This window comes from Alligator mississippiensis, chromosome 15 (genome assembly GCF_030867095.1).
Source record: "Alligator mississippiensis isolate rAllMis1 chromosome 15, rAllMis1, whole genome shotgun sequence".
In the NCBI taxonomy this organism is placed as follows: domain Eukaryota; kingdom Metazoa; phylum Chordata; order Crocodylia; family Alligatoridae; genus Alligator; species Alligator mississippiensis.
Window position 1 is genome coordinate 17,940,348 of NC_081838.1, and position 18,141 is coordinate 17,958,488.

Below are 18,141 nucleotides of genomic sequence, written 5' to 3' on the forward strand. Positions count from 1 at the left end.
CTAGAAGTCAGAGTCCTCCAACAATCTCTCGGTGGCTCATGTGCCACAATCCCAACTCAGTTCTCTATCAGGAAAAAAAATCTGCTGCCGAAGATGAGACCTGGACCTTGCAATTAGAACGTCATTAAATTCCAGTGACAGTTCATGAACTATGATACAGCCGCCCCTTCCCAGATCTCATCTGTCCCTGCAGACCTCAGGAAAGCTGTGACAACATGCTATGGTTGCTACACTACACAGATAGCAGGCTGCAAAAACAGACAATCTGTTGAGTAAGCAGGTGCTGTTCCCACGCAGCCTGCTTTCTGAAGATAGCCGCCCTTTCTAACTAACCCCTTATCATAAGAGAGAGCTGAGAATTATATTTTTCCATGCCCAGGGGGAAAAATAAATCAGGCTTTGCCTGAAATCGAACACCATTTTGTTTTCTATGGCCTTTTTGATCATTATTTCTGCTTTGCCCAAAAAACACCACTTTTTGCAGAAAAGTACCATTTCAGTGGAAAACCAGTGACTTGTCATAACAACCTACAAGGTGGAAGCCAAAGGAAGGAAGGAAAACTTGTCTGAGGCTCATTTCAAATGCATTTAGACCTGTAAAATTCATGGGGAATAACAAGTTGTGAGTTAAACAAAAGGTGCAACTTCTCTGTTGTCTGTTTGTGCAGATCTGTAATTCTGGGCACGGTGTGCGGCCTGATATGGAAGAAAAACACAATGATCTAATACCAGGGGCTAGGACATAAGGGGCAGAAACTGCAGGGTCAGAGTCACAGGCAGTAATGAGTCTTAGCCTGAGGGATGAAACTTGCTGGGGTTGTTCGGGCAGCTGCAGGGTCCCCAGCTGAAGGCAGGTATATGCTGAGAAGTGGCCTTTCAAAGCAGCTGCGAGACAAGGGCAGCTTTGTTCCAGTTCCCTTTCCAGCTATCTGCTCCAGCTGTTGTCCCTTCCTCTGCTGCAACTCCACCAACCCTTGCAAAATGCCCAGCAATAGCCTCAGCCTGATGTTACAAGCAGGGAAACCGAGGCAGAGGGGAAAAGGGGGATTTGCAGAGAGGCATGGAGCAGGTGAGTAGAAACAGCAACTCACGGAGAAGCCTGGAGCCCCGGCTCCTAGTCTTGTGGGCCGATCGCTCGGCCCTATGGAATGAGAATGAAGAGAACCCCCCAGCTGTGCAGTGACAACCAGAAAGGAAGGGGACGTCTTTCCAAACCGGCGAGCACTGATGAGAAAACACTGCTTTTCTTTCTGATGCACTTACCTAATCCCCACAGGCCTGGATCAAACCCAGGCAAAAGCAGCCTTTTGCCCCCTGATCAAAATCACACCTCCCCCAATGCAGCTTGTAGATGAACTGGGGTGGGGGGGACAAAGCCAGGAAGTGACCAACCCCATTCTCTAAGCTCAGAGCAGAGTGAGGTGTAAGGCACTGCCCTGTAGCAGGTAGAAGAGACTTTCCATTAATATCCACCTGGTCTGCACATAGATAGCGTGGGAGGGAAGCTCATTGCAGAAAAGAAAGGTCTCTCATGGTCCAGGATCCTTACCATGAGCATCTTAGCTTGTAGGATCATAAGCTAGCTGCACCCAACTTCCCAGGGCAGAAGTCTGGGTAATCTACTGCCTAGGGCACAGGCCTGAGAGCCAGATCCTCTCCTGGACCCTTTGGGCAACCTCTTTCTTGGTGCCTCTATTTCCACCATCTCTGTTGAGCTCAATCATGCTGGATCAGTTGGGTACTGAATGCAGCCGACATCCAGACTTTCAGCTCCTACCTCCATCTTCACATCAAATCTTGCCAAATATGCCCAGAGATGAATGCTACTTTCTAAACTGCAGCAGCAAACAACCCCACGGGTATCCAAGTGGCCTACCCGAGGTCACAGACAAGACCGCCAGCTAGGGGATGCCAGGCTCTGCCCTTTCCAGTGGATGGAGTCATTTCACTTGAGTGATGCCGGTTTCAGAAGGGATTGATGCAGATACCCATGGATGCCAAACCCGCAATTGTTCAGCCCTTTAAAGCAAAGGCCTCAGATCCCTTTTGGAAAAAGTGTCCCCAAGCACCCAAGGTTCAGCCTCTTGGCTTTGATCCAGCCTTTGCATTCATCCCCTCCTCCATAAGTCCCTAAGTGTTGAGCCCCTTATCAACTGCATCAGCAGAAGTGGCATTTCATTCTCACACCGTCAACTTAAAAGCTTCCCCATTTTCTGCCCCTCCCTGACGAGGGGTTCTCAGTGCAAAGAAGCAATGGAGACTCCAGTCATTTGGATTTTCAAGACCTTTATTAAAAATAAAAGAGCCCCATAGGGGCTTATGGGATCTTAGTACAAAATATAAAAACCTTTTCAAACAAATACAAAATAAAAACACATTGGAAAAAAAAAAAATGCAGTACACCCAATTCATGTCTCAGCTTTTGGTGGCAGCAGCTGCGGCATGCCAGAGTTCGGCTCTGCCTAGTAACACTTAGTATATACAGTGCTGGGTTAATACGCAATAAAGAATGAAAAAATCATAAAAGTGCTGGTCTTCCATGTCGGGAGAGGGCAAACTAGCTGATGGCATTAAAGCCAGCAGCCCCCTCCTCTTAAAAACCTTCCCAGTCGCTTTTGCTCCGTCATGGCATGTATGGCTGAGGAGTGAGGCTTTTTCTCCCCAGATGCCTCTGGACAACACACAATTTAAAATTATTTGGCACCATTAGACGAAGCTTTGGTCAGTGTCTTTTGAGACTTTGTCCTTTGATAGCCAGGAAAGGGAATGCATGACAAGATTCAGGGTCTCAAGGGGTTTAACATTCTTCAGGCTGTACAATGCCATCAAGGAAGCCTCTGTGTCATCTGCAGAGGCTCACAGACCCAAGCAGTGCAGACTGGGATGGTTTTTTTAATACCTTGGCTGTATCCACAGAAAAGGATGGAAAAGTGAAATCTGAGTATATCAAACCCAAGACTGTCAGTGATTCTTCCCATCAGCATTGTAGAGGTATAGCTTACATTTGTTGAGTAGATTCAGATAATGTAAATAGGATAAAACTTAAAAAAAAAAACAAACAACCTACCAGTTACAGCACTGGTTTTAACTGATTCGGTTTCAAAATTGAGCACCTGAAAGATGCTTGGACTTTAATGTCCCATTTGCTTGTTAGAACAAAAAGAAACAAACATGCAGGAAAAAATAAATCTCTTGCCTACTGCATGAAAAAGCAAATACTTTCCCTTTTACAGGGCTGTTGCTTTCTTTCTTGAGACTCTGAAAGGATGTTATCACTCCGGAATCAGAAGTCTTTCCTTCACCAAGTATTTTTACCAAAGCCCCAAAACTTTGCTGGACAATTTAAGAATTTTAAGCTCTTAGATGTAAGGCACAGGCTTAAGCAAAAGCAACAACCCTGCTGTGTTCATAATCCTACGCAGAGTCCCCACTTACATCTCCAGACACTCGGTGAAACGTGTGTATGAATGTATGACATGTTCAGCCTGTCTTTGCTAGATCAGATTCAAGGCATTGTGATGGTGACCGTTCTGCTACAGGAACGGCTTCTGAGTCTTTAGGAGCTAGAATCCAATAACTTTCTCCCTCAAGTCTCTCTCCTTCATAATGATTCAAATCAAGTCAAGTGCTCATCAAGGAGAAGATACCTTCCCCACATTACATGAGCCCCACCCCCCCAATCACTGCCCCCCTCTACGCATCTCTCTCTTGGAGGTCCTAAGACTTTAGGATGAGGGCAAGGCTTGGAGCCCCCTTGGAACTGAACAACGTTTCTCGGCACAGCAGGTAGAAGCAGCAGGACGCTTTTTGCGCTGCATCTCTTGGACACGTCAAATGCATCCTTCTTGCGATGCTTTTTCTGCATCAGGGCTTTACTACCCACTCTGCTGCAGCTGGGTATAATCAGTGCAGATTAAGAGTTCATGGAAAGTCGGAGAAACAGAGCAACGGCTGTTTCTTCGCTCAGCGCTCACTGCACGCTGTTGTTGACAGTGCAAGGATCCACCTGGAAAAGGAAAGGGAGAAGCAATTTAGACGTCTGCTGAAAAAAGATTAAGGCAAGCCCATTAAACCCAACTGAGACTCACCCCAATGGCAAGAAAGACTAGTTTTCTCTAAGCTTACTTCAAAGCTAAAGCTCTAGATCCCATCAGAGCAGCTTTGGAAGTGGCAGAGAGGCTTATGATTACTCCTGCCTTCCCTACTGCTGACCTGCTCATGGAAGTTATGTAGGAGTCTATCTAAGCTGCCAGGGCATTGGTATGAATTAGAAGCCCACTTCCCCAGCAAGAAAAAAACCCTAATGCTCCTTTTCTCCATGGTTCTCCCTGCTCAGGTTGCCTTCAGCACCAGAAACTCAGCCTCACTCACCTCGGTGTAAGTAGGTGGAGGCATGAACTTGAACTCAGGAGCATACATGAAGATAGGGCTGTCGAAGGAACTGTCCATGTCATCCAGAAGGGGAGTGGTGGGGCTCTCCAGGCGGTGATCTTCAGACACAATGTCTAGGTAGCATGGGGGTGCTGGAAGAGGAGACACTTGTGAGCTGTGATACAAGTTTCAGCTTTATTCCTACTACAAATAAACCAATCCAAGTTCTCTCCCCCACCCCTAGGCCTTGTCCTGAATCCCTGCTATGCAACACCGTAACTGTTCCTACCAGGGTCTTCCTGGAAGGTTGGACCAGCCACCCTCTGCCCTTCTTTGCCAAACAAAAAATGTTCCCCTGAACAGCGCACCCAGCTCACCTTCTGGAGCATCAGGGAGGTTCAGGTCCACCCAGCTCATTTCAGAGCTTGTCTGACTGGCCATGCTGGAACTGCGGCTGCCAATCCCAGATCTGCTGCCAATGACGAGAGGCAGTTCCAGGATGATCTTCTTGGAGCCAGGGACACTCACATAGATCTGCAAAAATGAGATGAAGAGATGGTTAGGAATGACATCACCCTTCCTCTGTTGCATTAAAGCCTGTATAAGATTCCTAATGGAAAGGGAGTGACATGGCTAAACTGTAAATTTAGTGCAATGCCATGTCTATTCCACTGGCTTGTGAGACCACTGCAGGTATCAAAGCCCTGAAAGAAACTCCAAAGAGCAAATCTAAGGGAGGAGAGGGGTCCCTGGCAGGACAACTGCACATGCTATGTTCCCCGATGATGGGCCTGGTGTGGAAGAGAGATCCTTCAGTACCCACGACCCTTACCTGCAGGAAGTACTCCACGCGCAAGATGTTGCAGCCCAGGATAGAGGGTTTGATCTTCCTGACACGGATTGTTTTGCCCCGCCAGGTGTCAGACATGCCCGAGATGATGTGGTTGCCACGCACACAGGAGAGTTTCTGAACGAAAACTTTGGTCTCGCCATTTGCTAGGTAGGTGTGCTTGGAAACGATGGCTGCCTTGGGTACCACGATGCGGGAGCATGTGTTCTCAAAGTCTGCATTGATGCAGATTTCATCCCCTGAAAGAAGACAGGATTGTTTAGTTACAGGGAAGGTCTTACCCACGGTGGAGATGATTCTCTTACAGCTTATTCATGGCGAAGTCTACACTGGTTAAAGCAGAGAAGCCCAATCTAATTGGGAAGTTTCTCTGATTCACAGCCCACTTCCCTTGCTCAGTAGTATCACATGGTTCAATGTCATGCCCTTCTCCTCCCCTCTTGCTCAGAGCAATGCTCTTTTCAAGCACTGTCCCATTCAGCCCCCTCATCTCCCAGTCCTCCTGGGAAGCCAGGCTCACCTTCGCAGAACCCCTTCCTGTCAATCCTGGCACTGACAGACACATGGCCATCAGGAAAGAACATGCAGGACACCTTCTTCTCCTTCTTGGCAGAGACGGGAGACTGGAAAAGATTCAGAGGGATTTGGTTACAACAAATGAAGACAGCCTGTTGTGTGCGCCCTATTCTATCCTGTCCATATCCTGCCAGACTGCTGCCATAACATTTTGTATTCCATGCGGTTTAATTTGCATCTCCAGGTAGATTCCAGTGTCCTGTTTCATGGACACTCACTGATGTACATAGCTCAAGAGAAAGGTAACCCATCTCAAACAACTAACCTAGACTTCCATTAGGGCTTTGAGCAATATGGAGCACTCATCTCCTTAGGAGACAATACTTAATCTGCCCTGGAACTGTAAAATTTACATACATAGCAAATATCCCTCTGAACCACCTCTAGCAAACAGCCCCACCATTGCCCCAACAACACCCAAGAATATAACAATTACCAGTAGATCTGGAGTGTTGATGTCAACAGGGTCCTGGACCTCAAAATGCTTCTTTGTCTCCTGAGGTGGGACTGATGGGCGCTCCAAGAAAGCCTTCACCCAGTAATCTACACAGCCGTACTTCCCTTTGAAGGTAGTACCAAGGGGTCTGCAATACAAGAGGAGCTCATTAAAAACACACGCACAAATAACAACCGAGGGAATTTTGTCACAAGGCTAGCATTTCTGATGCCGTGTTTGATCAATACCTACCCTTGAGGAAGCTCAAATCCAAACTTGTATTCGTATTTGTTCCCAGGTCTCAAGATCACAGAGCCATCCTCATCTGCAATGGGGGAAAAAAAAAGAGAGAGGAAGTTAAAAACCTCAAGTCTTGCTGCATGTTCTCAGCTTTGTCACAACATCCTGTCTCAGCAGAAACAACACAAGTGCCAAAGTTTGCTGTGCTGGGTATAATCTATGCTGTTACTTAGAAACGTTCTGAAAAACTTCTGCTATATTGCCATTGCAATCTTTTCGTGCTTCTTAATCATCCTCTTAAGTAAGGACTCAGAGCTGGCCTCTACATCCTCCCTCCCACCAAATAATCCACTGCAAATCTCTATCTGGGCCAATAAAGAAGTTGGAAAACTATCCAAGGCATTTCACATCATCCCTGGTCTTGCCTGTCACTCTTTTACACACAACCCTGCCAAGCGGGGAAGCTGTGCCTTCTTCCAACCTGCCTCGGGGGCGGGAGTAACTCCCTGTGCCAGAGAGCCAGGAAATCACAGCGCCCATCACTCCCTGTGCCAAGAGAGGAGCGGCTCCCCAGCTGTAACACCTGTCCTGCATACTGTACTCGCACACTGTAATTACTTCGCCTCTCCATGCAGCTCAGGAAGCTTGTTCACAATACAGCTACCCTGCCAATAACATTCGCTCCCATCCTTTGGGGATGCTACTCCTGCCGCATCAACCTCTTTAAGGTCTTCGCTGCCGGCTGCAATCTCCCAATTGTCACTACACCCCCCGAGTTTTGTTACTCCTCTGTCTCAAACTTTAGACACGCTTCCTACAGCAGACCAACTAAGGCTCTCTGCTAGTTTATCCAGGTCCAAATGAATCATTAAGATACTTCTAGGACCTTTTTGCCAGGACATAACCACAAAACCTCAAAATACTGGAGTAAAAAAAAGAGCCGCTAGCAGAGCCAAGTGCCAAAAACAACCACAGATAAAGCCCTACTTGGCTGCCAAGTATCCTATTGTGTTAAAACACCCCAGCACCTCCAATATTACTCAATCCAACCTTTCATTTTTGATCTAACCCTGCTTTAAAAGCATTTTTGGGCAAAAAAGAGGCTTTTTTGGGGGCAGAAGAGCCCTACAATTTAGGTCGTATTATTTAGGTCTCGGGTTCTCACCAGTGGGTTTGTCATCCAGGGTCAGGACGTCCTCGTAGCGGAGGTACTCCATCTCCTGCTTGCAGTGGTGGGGGCCCTTGGCCCAGTTGACCTTGGCCACGCCACAGGCCAACACCTTCATGGCTGTGACTCGGGTGACGTCGGTCACTTCCACCAGCACACGGCCGGCCACTTTCTCCCCGCTGAAGTAGACCTTGCCGGGCTCGCTGAAAACCAGCTCGAAAGTCTTGATCTTCTTGAACATCACCATGGTGGCAGGAAAGTTGGCTTGGTTTAGACGGGACTAGGAGAGGAAGGGGGCTAAGGCTCAACTGGAATGGCCAAAATACAAGGGAAAAAACCCCAAAAGCCTGGGGCTTGGAATTGAATGGTATCAAAAATCGTGCAGAAAAAAAGAAAAAAGCTATTTTTTTTTTAGATTGCTGGCTGAAAAATTAAGCCCCTTTTTAGTTTTTGGCCTGGGCGCTGGAATCCGAGGGAAGGGAGCAGAGATGCCGTCTGTGGTATTCTGGCCGCAGCTCAGCAGCAAGGAGCTCCGCTCTGCTCGGAGCCTGCCAGGCTTTGCGCCAAGACGCGCCGGATGCGGCGCTTTTATACTCTCAGCCTCCCCGCACTTCGGTTGTTGATCACCTCCATGCCACGCTGAGGGCGCGTGGAAGCGTGCTGCTCGCGTGATCAGCGCTCCCATTGGCTGCCGCTGCCTTGTTTACGTGCTCGCCGGCCAATCGGCGCGCCGGCCGCGGAGCGTGGACAGTGTGTGAAGAGATGCAGGGTTCTGAAGGGGGTGGGGTGATGCGCGGAGTGACGCAGCGGGAGGCCAATGAGAGGCGAAGCTGAGAGGCTCTCGGAGCCAATCAGGCTCCTGGGCTGTGAGGGGATTTTTTTTTTTTTTCTTTTCTTCTGTGACTCGGGAGTGTCACGTCACGGGGGGGGTTCCTTGCCAGGGGTTCCCCTGTGGGGGTGGCTGCTCCCAGCCCCGACCCCCCAAATCCTGTACTGATAATAGAGGCAGCCCAAAATCACGTGTCCTTCCCCCTCACAGCTGCTGTGGGGGGAGCAGTACACCCCCCCTCCCTTATAGCTGCTATGGGGGAGCAGTACAGACCCCCTGCCCCTCAGAGCTGCTATGGGGGTGCAATACGCAGCCCCCCATTCCCTTCAATGGCTCCATGCAGGCCAATAGCTCAGCCCCCTCGGCGCAGGGTCCCCGATAGGGGTGGTTTGACAGCCCCTCAGCGCCATCCCTTCCACCCAGCGCGGGAGGGCGGCCCACCCCCTTACACGCGCTGTGCCGGCTGTCTGAAGCCCCCCACTATCTCCACCGTGGCTGTGGGAAGGCAGGTCCTCTTTCCCTCTGCTCCTCACGCGGTTTAGGCACCATTTGAGGCCTCCAGCGTCTCCCTTCAAATGCTACATGGCAGCCCATAGCCCCCCATAATATCCCCCCACACACATATTGCCCCCCCGGCCTCCCCTCACACAGTGCTGGGGCTGGGTAGTCAGTCCCCCCAAATCTATACCGCACACCATGACTGGATTTGGGGGGGGTCAATCCTCTGTAACTCTTCAATTGAACTCCAAATCCTCCCCCATGCTCCAAAAGATACCACCCTGGACACCCGCATTGATTGCAAAAAGGGGCATCGCTAGACTTCCCCTCCAAAAAACCCCATTTCTCCTTTAATCACGTTGGGACTATCTGAGATTTGCACAAGTCCCCCCCCTCCCCCCCAGCCCTTTGCTTGTGTTACACCATGTTGCCACGCGCCGTACGAGGGTGACTGCTTGCTGCGCAGGAAATCAAAGGCAGCGATGTGAAAAACAGGAGACAATTGCTTATTTGTTAGGAGCACGATGTTTAGCTCTCGGGCTGGGCGAATCCTTGGGAAATGGGCTTTTTGCCCGATCAGGTCCCAGCTCCCTGAAGAACGTGCTTCATGCGACATTCGGCACAAAATAAAAACCTCCCCCCCGCCTTTAGGGAAGGAGCGAATGTAGGGCTCATGTCGTTCTGCCTACGCAGCACCTCTCAGGGTTTTGCCAGGCTTTCACCCCGTTTCTAAACCGCTGTGGCCCGTTTTGGGATAGTTTGAAAAGCGGTTTTCTTCTCGCAGTAACTGAGTTCACACAAAAAGCCATGTTAAAAATGGGTTGTAAGTAGCAAAACGCACATTTTAGGAGCAGGATTAGGGGAAATCAAGAAACTTCCTTTTGCATCTAAACTTGTGCCCCTTCCCTAGGAGAAGTAGCGTAAGTCACCAGGATAGTTATGCTGTTTTGCTGCCTTTTGCCCCCTGTGTCTGTGCATTGCAGTAATGAAGCTGGCATTTCTGTCTTCTGCCTTACGCTGCAATTCGGTGTATGTATCCACCCCTGGCCATCTTCATGTGTTAGGGCATAAACTGATCACCTGCTCTTTTAAAGAAGGAATTTCCTCTTGATGACAGAGCACTGTGCGATTACAGTCGACCAATAGAGGAAGGACTGCACCTTTTCCTGAAACCTCTAGTGTCAGCCAAGCATACTAGGGCTCTGCATCAGTACGATAAGAAGAGGGATATTGAGCTATGGGGGCCATAGACCTGATCTAATTTGGCAGGTGGTGGAATATGGAGATAAATAGCCAATAGGCTGGATAGCGGCAGGCTGTAGGATAAGGGATTAGATGGACTGTTGGTCTGGATAAAATGCCATGTTCCTTATCAGAATACGCTGCATTCCTTTAAGTGCATTAAATCCAGCTTCTTTGGCTCCCTTTAGTGCAGGTGTCGGCCCAACGACGTACTGCTTTTTGGCAGTACAGTCAGGCCCTTGCAAAACTGCAGTGTGTTGCTGCTTTCTCTCAGACTGCGACACTGCACATACCACAGATGTCAAAGGACATTTTAACTCTGGGCCAGGCAGCCAGCCAGTGCGGCGATCCAAGGCACGTTCCCAAAACTGAATCCTGTCCAGCCTTGCTTTTCTGCCAACCTGTTTTTGACCTTTAGCTCCCCTGACCCTAATCTGACTGAAGATGCCTCACTATCACACGGGTAGGGGAGCATCTCAGGATGGGACTCTGTATTCAAAAGTTTTCCATTATGGACAGTATATTAGAGCTTCTCAGATAACAAAGGTTCAAGGTGGCCTATATAGTTTGGGAAGTCTAGCATTTTCTTCTTTACCAAGCTATTTTGGCTTGTAAAATACAGTCGTTAGTTTATCACATCATTTCCAAAGAGAAGATGCCAGACAGAAGCCTAGTGAAATCACTGAAGGGAGATCAGTGCCAATAAACTGCCCGACTACGGTAACACCTCTGTTGGACAGTGCTTTACGGCTCTGTCTGCTCTGTGCTTTGCTAACTAAGCTGATTTTGAACACGGTTCAAATCAGCTAATGCAGCTCAAACACAGTAGGGATAGAGCCACTGAAAGCACATTTCAAAACCACATACTATTCCTGGTCCTCTGGAGCTGCTTTCTGCTCCTTGCTGCTCTGAGTCCTTACTATAATCAAGATTGGATGCACAAGATTACTCATGAAATCTTTATTACCTGGTCTAAAAACCTTGACATTGATCACAGTCAGAAAAAGCTATTGTCCGTGTCACAGGCAGAAATCAGTGGCATGTCTCTTCAGTGGGCATGTCTACAGGTGCACAATTACTGTACAGTAATTAGGTAACCAAAATCACTGCACAGTACAGGTGCACATCTATACTGCGCAGCAACTATAGTGACTTACGCTTACTCGGGTGTAAATTTGCTACCTGCATGATACAGGTAGCAAATTTATGCCCGATTAGTTACTGCACAGTAAGGCATGTGTAGATGCCTTACTATGCATTAACACTGCGTGTGTAGATGGACTTGGGACTAACTTTAGGCCCAAGTCAGTCCACACACAGCATTACTGCTCTGTAATGCCTGCGTGTGTAGACGCTGGCCTAAAAACCACTTACTGTGGAGTAATTTACTGTGCGGTAAATTACTGCGCAGTAAATGCATGTGTAGATGCACCCAGTGTGTCCTTTGTTTCACTGCAGATGGTGTGGCTCCCGTCTTTGACTGTTGCTAGAAGCAGCCTGTGACTTGGTTGCAAGTGGCTGTTACCATGCGCAGAACTCCAAGGAGTTTTGATGATGATGTTTCCATGAGATATATTTTAGCCATATAAGGTTTCCTCCAGGAAGGTCAGGAAGGGGACTAACAAGCCACTCACAATGGCCCAAGAACAAAACTCGACTGTCATGCACAGGGCGGGGTTGAGAAGGAATACTGAAAAAACCACTTCCTCTGACAGGACTGGGAGTAAGAGAGTAAAAGAAGCACAGAAGACATACATTTTCACAGCATGAGCAGGGAGCTGAGTTTTGCAAGCCCCACATGCGTGGCATTGCTTGTTTCTTGTCACCACTACATGATAAGTGCCTAAAGGAAGCTGGTTCCTGCAGGGACATCTCTTTTCTATTCATCACTGACCCTGGCTGTCTTTCCTCATCATCACACAAACCCTGGGATGATTCAGAGCCCAGCCCAGAGCCCCATTCTTCTCCAGCAATGGGGTATTAGGAGCAATGACTGCCTGGGCTCAAAATATAGCAGAGATAGACATATTCTGCTTCGCCTTCCTGAACAGGAAGAGCACACACCAACTGCTGAAGCTTCCTTAGCCTGACGAAGGGTTTCTGAACCCGAAAGCTTGCTTAATAACTATTCTCCAACCATTTGGGTTGGTCTAATAAAAGATATCAAATTCACCCAAGGAACCTTGTCTGCCTATGAACAGAAATGAGACATTTCTCATTGTAAGAGCCTTGTTGCATGGTAACTTGGGGTAGCTCTTAGAGCTCTTAACCCCTGGACTGTGTGCACATTAACACCTTAAAAGTTTTTAGGGATATATTTGGTAGTTGTGCGGGTCTGAGCCAAAAGAAATGCAAAGCTCTAAAACTCTTGGTGCAGAGATGATACCTTTTATTAGACCAACTAAGAAATCACAAAAAAAAAAAAACCCTGCAAAAAAATTATAAAGATAACTTTTTTTTTGCGATTTCTTAGTTGGTCTAATAAAAGGTATCATCTCTGAATCAAGAATTTTAGAGTTTGGCGTTTCTTAAATGGTTTTAAGTACTTGTTATGTGGGTTAAAGTTACACCACTCTAGGACAGGGGTCTCTCTCAACTGCACTACCCAGCTCCCGTTCCATTGCGATGTGGCCAGCCCCTAAAAGTCCTCCAGGATCCCAGGATATCTCCCACTCCTGTCCCTAGGGCAGGGACCGAATCCTGTCCTGGATCACCAGCCCTCTAGTGACCACTCACAGCTACAGCTGCAGGTCCTGCCCCTGCTCACCAAGCCTCTAGTAGCACGTCACAGCTGTGCAGGCTGAGAACAGTCAGAGAAGATTTCTAGACTAAGGGTGCGATTGCTCCAAACTCCAAGCTAGGACTCAATTTAAAAAGCTTCATGAAAATTGTAGGGCTCGGGGAACTGGGAACGAGGCAGTGTCCCTTAGGTCACTATTTTGAATTCAGCAGTTTGGTAGCTGCTGAAAATTGGATGTGGACAAGGTGGACAGAGAGTCCAGCGAAGGGCAATGAAAATGGTTGTGAGGCTGGGGGACAGGACTGGTGAGGAGAAGCTGAGGGAAATGGGCTTATTTAGTTTGCAGAAAAAAAGGCTGAGGGGGGATTTGGAAGCAGCCTTTAACTCCCTACAGGGTGGATCCAAAGAGGATGGAGCTGGACTGTTCCCAGTGGTGGCAGAGGTCAACAAGGAGCAATGGGCTCCAGTTACAGCAAGGGAAGTTTAGGTTGGATATTAGGAAAAACTTTATCACAGGAAGAGCGGTGCAGCACTGGAATGGGCTACCTAGAAAAGTGGTGGCATCTCCTTCCTTGGAGGCTTTTAAGGCCCAGCTCAACTAAGTCCTGGCTGGAATGATCTAGCTGGGAACAGTCATGCTTTGAGCAGGAGATTGGACTAGATCAGTGGTTCTCAACCCTTTTTGTACCAGGATCCATTTGTAAAAATAGGTGGCCAGTCCCGAGACAGTGCCCCTCACTCCTGACCTGCTGCATCCAGGCCCCAGCCCCCCACAGGGTGTGTGGGGCAAGGAGGGGTGTGCAGGGCATGGGGAGCCCCAAGCAGCCCCTTTCAGGCTGGAACTGGGAAAAGCCATAGTTTCCCACATTTTTCTCCTTTAAAGGAAAATCCATTTTTAAAGCTTGTTGATCCTTTTTAAAGGTTGTTTGCAACCCCTTTCATATTTTCTTGCGACCCACTTTTGGGTTGAGAAACACTGGATTAGATGACCTCGTGATGTCCCTTTCAACCCTCAATTTCTATGAGTCTATGATTGTTACCATCCTTGGGGATCTTTGTGACAAGAGTTTGGTGTTTCTCAGTCCAGATCCTAGTACAAGTCCACATCACAACTCCTGCAATATGGCCCATGATGTTTATAAAGGGGACACACAGATTTCATCTTTTCTGCCACCCAGTGGAACCCATCTCCCTCCCAGTTTATCCCAGCAGTGCAGGAAGAATCACTGTATCTGCCAGCTCCACAAATGTCATGCTCTTCCCAATTCAAAGACTTTTTCAAGTGGATAGATTTTTTTTTTCCTGAGTCAATCTGTTTCTCACCCAGATCCTGGACTAGACGTGGTTTTTACAATGAAATGGGTAAAAGGCAGAGCTGAATACAAACGACCTGTGATTGAGATCTAACCTAGTTGTTTGTAAGGAAGAACAGATGTAATTATAGAGTTTGTGAAAAGTCACATCTCCATCACCCATAACAAACTAAGAGCTAGTCCCACCCCATTAGAGAAGCAGCCTTTGAGGGATATGGCTAGAATCCATTTATTGGCTTGAAGTGGATGACATCTGCTGGATATATTCAGTATGTCACCAGGAGCTTCTGGACCTCAGTGCCAAAGAGACAGCGTGGTCTAGCTAGCAGGACTCTATCCAGGCAGCCAGTAGCAATTATGCCTTGTACTGGGAATCATGTAGTGCAGTAATCTATCTCCAGGAAACCTACTGACTGACCCAAGAAAGCACAGATCAAAGTGGCACAGGACAGATATGCCTGAACCATTTATAAAATATCTCACATAGACCATTTCAAGATGGCAAGAAAGGAAGACTTCAAAGAAAGATGCAGCAACAATAACAGGCAGGAATAACAAGTTCCCCTCCCTCCCCTCAAATCAAGTGGTCACCAAGTCAGATATGGAAGGTGTTGGTGTTTGTATTTAGGGCCATGAGAAATGACCTGACGTCCAAGACTCTTAACAATAATGAAGTAGTTCCTCTTTTGACTTGAGTAGTGAGACAAAAATTCAGGGTCTCATAGACTGTTCTGGTTAGAAGAATAAACAGGAGATGGAGGCAGTCATCTTCCTAGGCGTTCAAAGAGAAAGGAAAGAAAAGGAGCTTTCCCCTTCAGTAGCTGTTGCAGGAGTGTGGAAGTTGCATGTGGGACACTGCCAGGGAAGCATGGCAAGCTGCTGTTTTACACAACTTCTGTGAGACCAAGAGCAACAGTCTCACTAATGAGTGGGAGGCAGAAAAGGGCCAGTTTTGGGGATGTTACGAACAGCCAGAGAGAAAGGCAGCCTCTACTAAATGTTGCATCTGCTTATGCTGCTGAAGATTCTTTTGAGGCTGGGGCAAAAAACCTGAAAATAAACTTTCCATAAGGGTTTTGTGATGCCTGGTGTGAGGATGTAAGTGTTTTGGACAGAAGAAGCAAGACAGTCAGCTTTGATTCTTTTGAGACTAGTGAGAGCTGGCTCTTATTTCTTGGTGCATACGGACATCTAGCGACCTGTTTAGGGATAGCATGTTGTTGAACAACGGGATGCCTCCACCCATCTTTCAGTAGGTCAGATGGGTGGCAAATTGGCTTAGGGGTCGCACCCAGAGAGTGGTGGTGGATGGGCCAATATCAACCTGAAAAGTGTGGGCAGGGGAGTCCCGCAAGGCTTGGTCTTTGGACTGGTGCTATTCAATGTCCTCAGCAGTGACTTGGACAAGGGCACAGAGAGCACTCTGTCCAAGTTCGCAGATGATACCAAATTATGGGGCAAAGTTAACACAGCAGAGGGTGGGGAATGGATCCAGGTGGATCTGGACAGATTGGAAAAATGGGCAGAACGAAATAGGATGCAGTTCAACAAAGACAAGTGCGAAGTGCTGCACCTGGGCAAAAAGAACCATCAACACACTTACAGGCTGGGGGAGGACCTTCTCAGCAGCAGCAGAAAGGGATCTTGGAGTCATTGTTGACTCCAAGATGAACATGAGTTGTCAATGTGACAAAGTGTTCAACAAAGCTAACTGCACTTTATCATGCATTAGCAGATGCATGATGAACAGGTCCGGGGAGGTGATGCTTTCCCTCTATGCAGCACTGGTCAGGCCGCAGTTGCAGTACTGCGTCCAGGTTTGGGCACCGCACTTTAAGGGGGATGCAGAGAATCATGAGAGGGTTCAGAGGAGGCCACTCGTATGGTCAGAGGCCTGCAGGCAAGGCCCTACGAGGAGAGACTGAGAGACCTGGATCTCTTCAGCCTTCTCAAGAGAAGGCTGAGAGGTGATCTTGTGGCTGCCTACAAATTCATCAGGGGAGGGAAGTATCCCTACTAAGAGATGCTCTATTTACTAGGGCACCCCCTGGAATAACTAGGAACAATGGCCACAAATTGTCAGAGAGCAGATTTAGGTTGGACATTAGAAAGAACTTCTTCACAGTAAGGGTTGCCAGAATCTGGAATGGGCTTCCTAGGGAGGTGGTGCTCTCCCCTACCCTGGGGGGCTTCAAGGGGAGACTGGACAAGCATCTAGCTGGGGTCATTTGACCCCAGCAGTCTTTCCTGCCCAGGGCAGGGGGTTGGACTCAATGATCTACCAAGGTCCCTTTCTACCCTAACACCTATGAATCTATGAAACATTTACAAACTGAGGGTGCCCAAAATTGGGCCTTCTTTAGAAAACACTGGCTGACACATCTGTCCTCTTTTTTTTTTTTAACAGGTGGCATAAGCTGGGAATCTCAGGGTTTGATCCAAAGCTGGTTGACGTCAATGGAAAAACTCCCTTGACTTCAGTGGGCTTTGGATGAGGGCCCAAGTTCTTTGACATAGAGCAAAATTGGCTGGATGTAAAAGGTCCTTTTCTCCTCTGGGTACCAATGCAAGCGTACCTGGAAGAGCCTGATTCTGTGTCCACTGAAGTCACTGGGAGATTTGACATTTGTTTCAATGGGAACAGCCTTCAGAGTCCAACTCACTGCATCACTCCTGGATGGTATGACTGCACTTTGCTATATAATTTCCTCCATTACCAAAGTCCTCCTCTTCTTCCAACACGCTTTGGGAATTTACTCCTTAAATCTGTCCACTTCCTTCCTCCTTTTTATTCACACCTGAGAACTCATTCAATCCTATGAGGCTTAGGAACCAGGGATTTCCCATAAAGTAATGGACAACCAGAACAAACAAAATGATAACACCAAGGTATTTTACTGTATGCCTGGCACAACAGGGCCCTGGCCTTTGGCAAGGCCTTCAAGGTGCTGCTAAAATGCAAATTAATCCTAAAAAGAAGACGACGCAATCCCAGTGTTATCACTTAACTAGATCCACTATGTTCCCATTCTTTTTGTCTGTCTGCCTCTCCATTTAGATGTTCTTGGCACAGAGAAAATGTCCCAGCTGCCGTTTACATGCCTGCCATATTTTGCCATATATTTATTTCCCGATTTTATGCTTCATTTGAGAAAGAGGAAGAAATGGTTAGAATAGATATGAACTGGGAGAACACAGTCTAGTGAATAGACTCCTGGGATCTATTTCCTTCTCCAGGAAGCAGGTGGAGAGTTTGTGGTCAGGACTCCTGGGTTTTGTTTCCAGCTCTGCCACTAACTTCCTGTATAACCTTAGGCACATCGCTTCACTTCTCTGTGCCTTGGGCATAACTGTAGAATTCAGGTGACATTTGCTCACCTCCTAGGGATGTGAATGGTACAGATTAAGCCCTAGATGGGTGAGAACTGGCAGCACCACTATACCTTGGGGTATGTTATGAAGTCATTGAGTACCAGACTAAATACCTGGCACCAGCAAGCAGGCACATAGTGTCCTCAGGAGTTTGATCTGCTAGCATGGTGCATGGACATGGAGTGGGCCAGACTTAATGTATGTCTTTCTCCCTCCTGGGCTACGTTCCAAGGGCTAACACAGAGTCACCTCTGGCTGTGACCGTATTGGTGACATTTCTTAGTGGCCCATTCCACTCCTATTACAGCAAAGGACAGGTATAAAAGATCCAGAGCAGGGAGAGAATCTGATGATGACCCAGACTGTGTGGAGAAACCATCTTTCAGCACAGATGTTTAGCTGAGATCCTGATCATCTGAGGTCTTTAAAAGAATCCCTGGTCCATTACTAGGTCTATTACCTGCTGTATCCATGTCAAATTCTACTGGTTTATTTTCTGCATCTGT

The 18,141-nt window shown here is 47.7% G+C and overlaps 1 protein-coding gene across 1 annotated transcript; it reads right to left on the reverse strand.

The window, feature by feature from the left end:
• Positions 1 to 2,269: 2,269 nt before the first annotated feature.
• TXNIP (thioredoxin interacting protein) lies at positions 2,270 to 8,212 on the reverse strand. The gene is made up of 8 exons (XM_006266450.4): positions 7,639 to 8,212; positions 6,486 to 6,558; positions 6,234 to 6,381; positions 5,742 to 5,844; positions 5,204 to 5,460; positions 4,749 to 4,905; positions 4,372 to 4,523; positions 2,270 to 4,006 (listed from the first exon to the last, which is right to left on the reverse strand). Exons 1-8 carry the CDS (start codon positions 7,886 to 7,888, stop codon positions 3,971 to 3,973), a joined length of 1,176 nt encoding a protein of 391 aa, XP_006266512.2. The 5' UTR covers positions 7,889 to 8,212; the 3' UTR covers positions 2,270 to 3,970.
• Positions 8,213 to 18,141: the final 9,929 nt, after the last annotated feature.

Excerpts from the sequence above, each read along its gene's own strand:
- TXNIP (XM_006266450.4), bottom strand. The coding sequence starts at position 7,888 with ATGGTGATGTTCAAGAAGATCAAGACTTTCGAGCTGGTTTTCAGCGAG. Across the intron at positions 4,524-4,748 it reads CCTCCCTGATGCTCCAGAAG|CACCCCCATGCTACCTAGAC; the intron begins GTGAGCTGGGTG and ends CTCCTCTTCCAG. Across the intron at positions 4,007-4,371 it reads CTCCACCTACTTACACCGAG|GTGGATCCTTGCACTGTCAA; the intron begins GTGAGTGAGGCT and ends TTCCTTTTCCAG.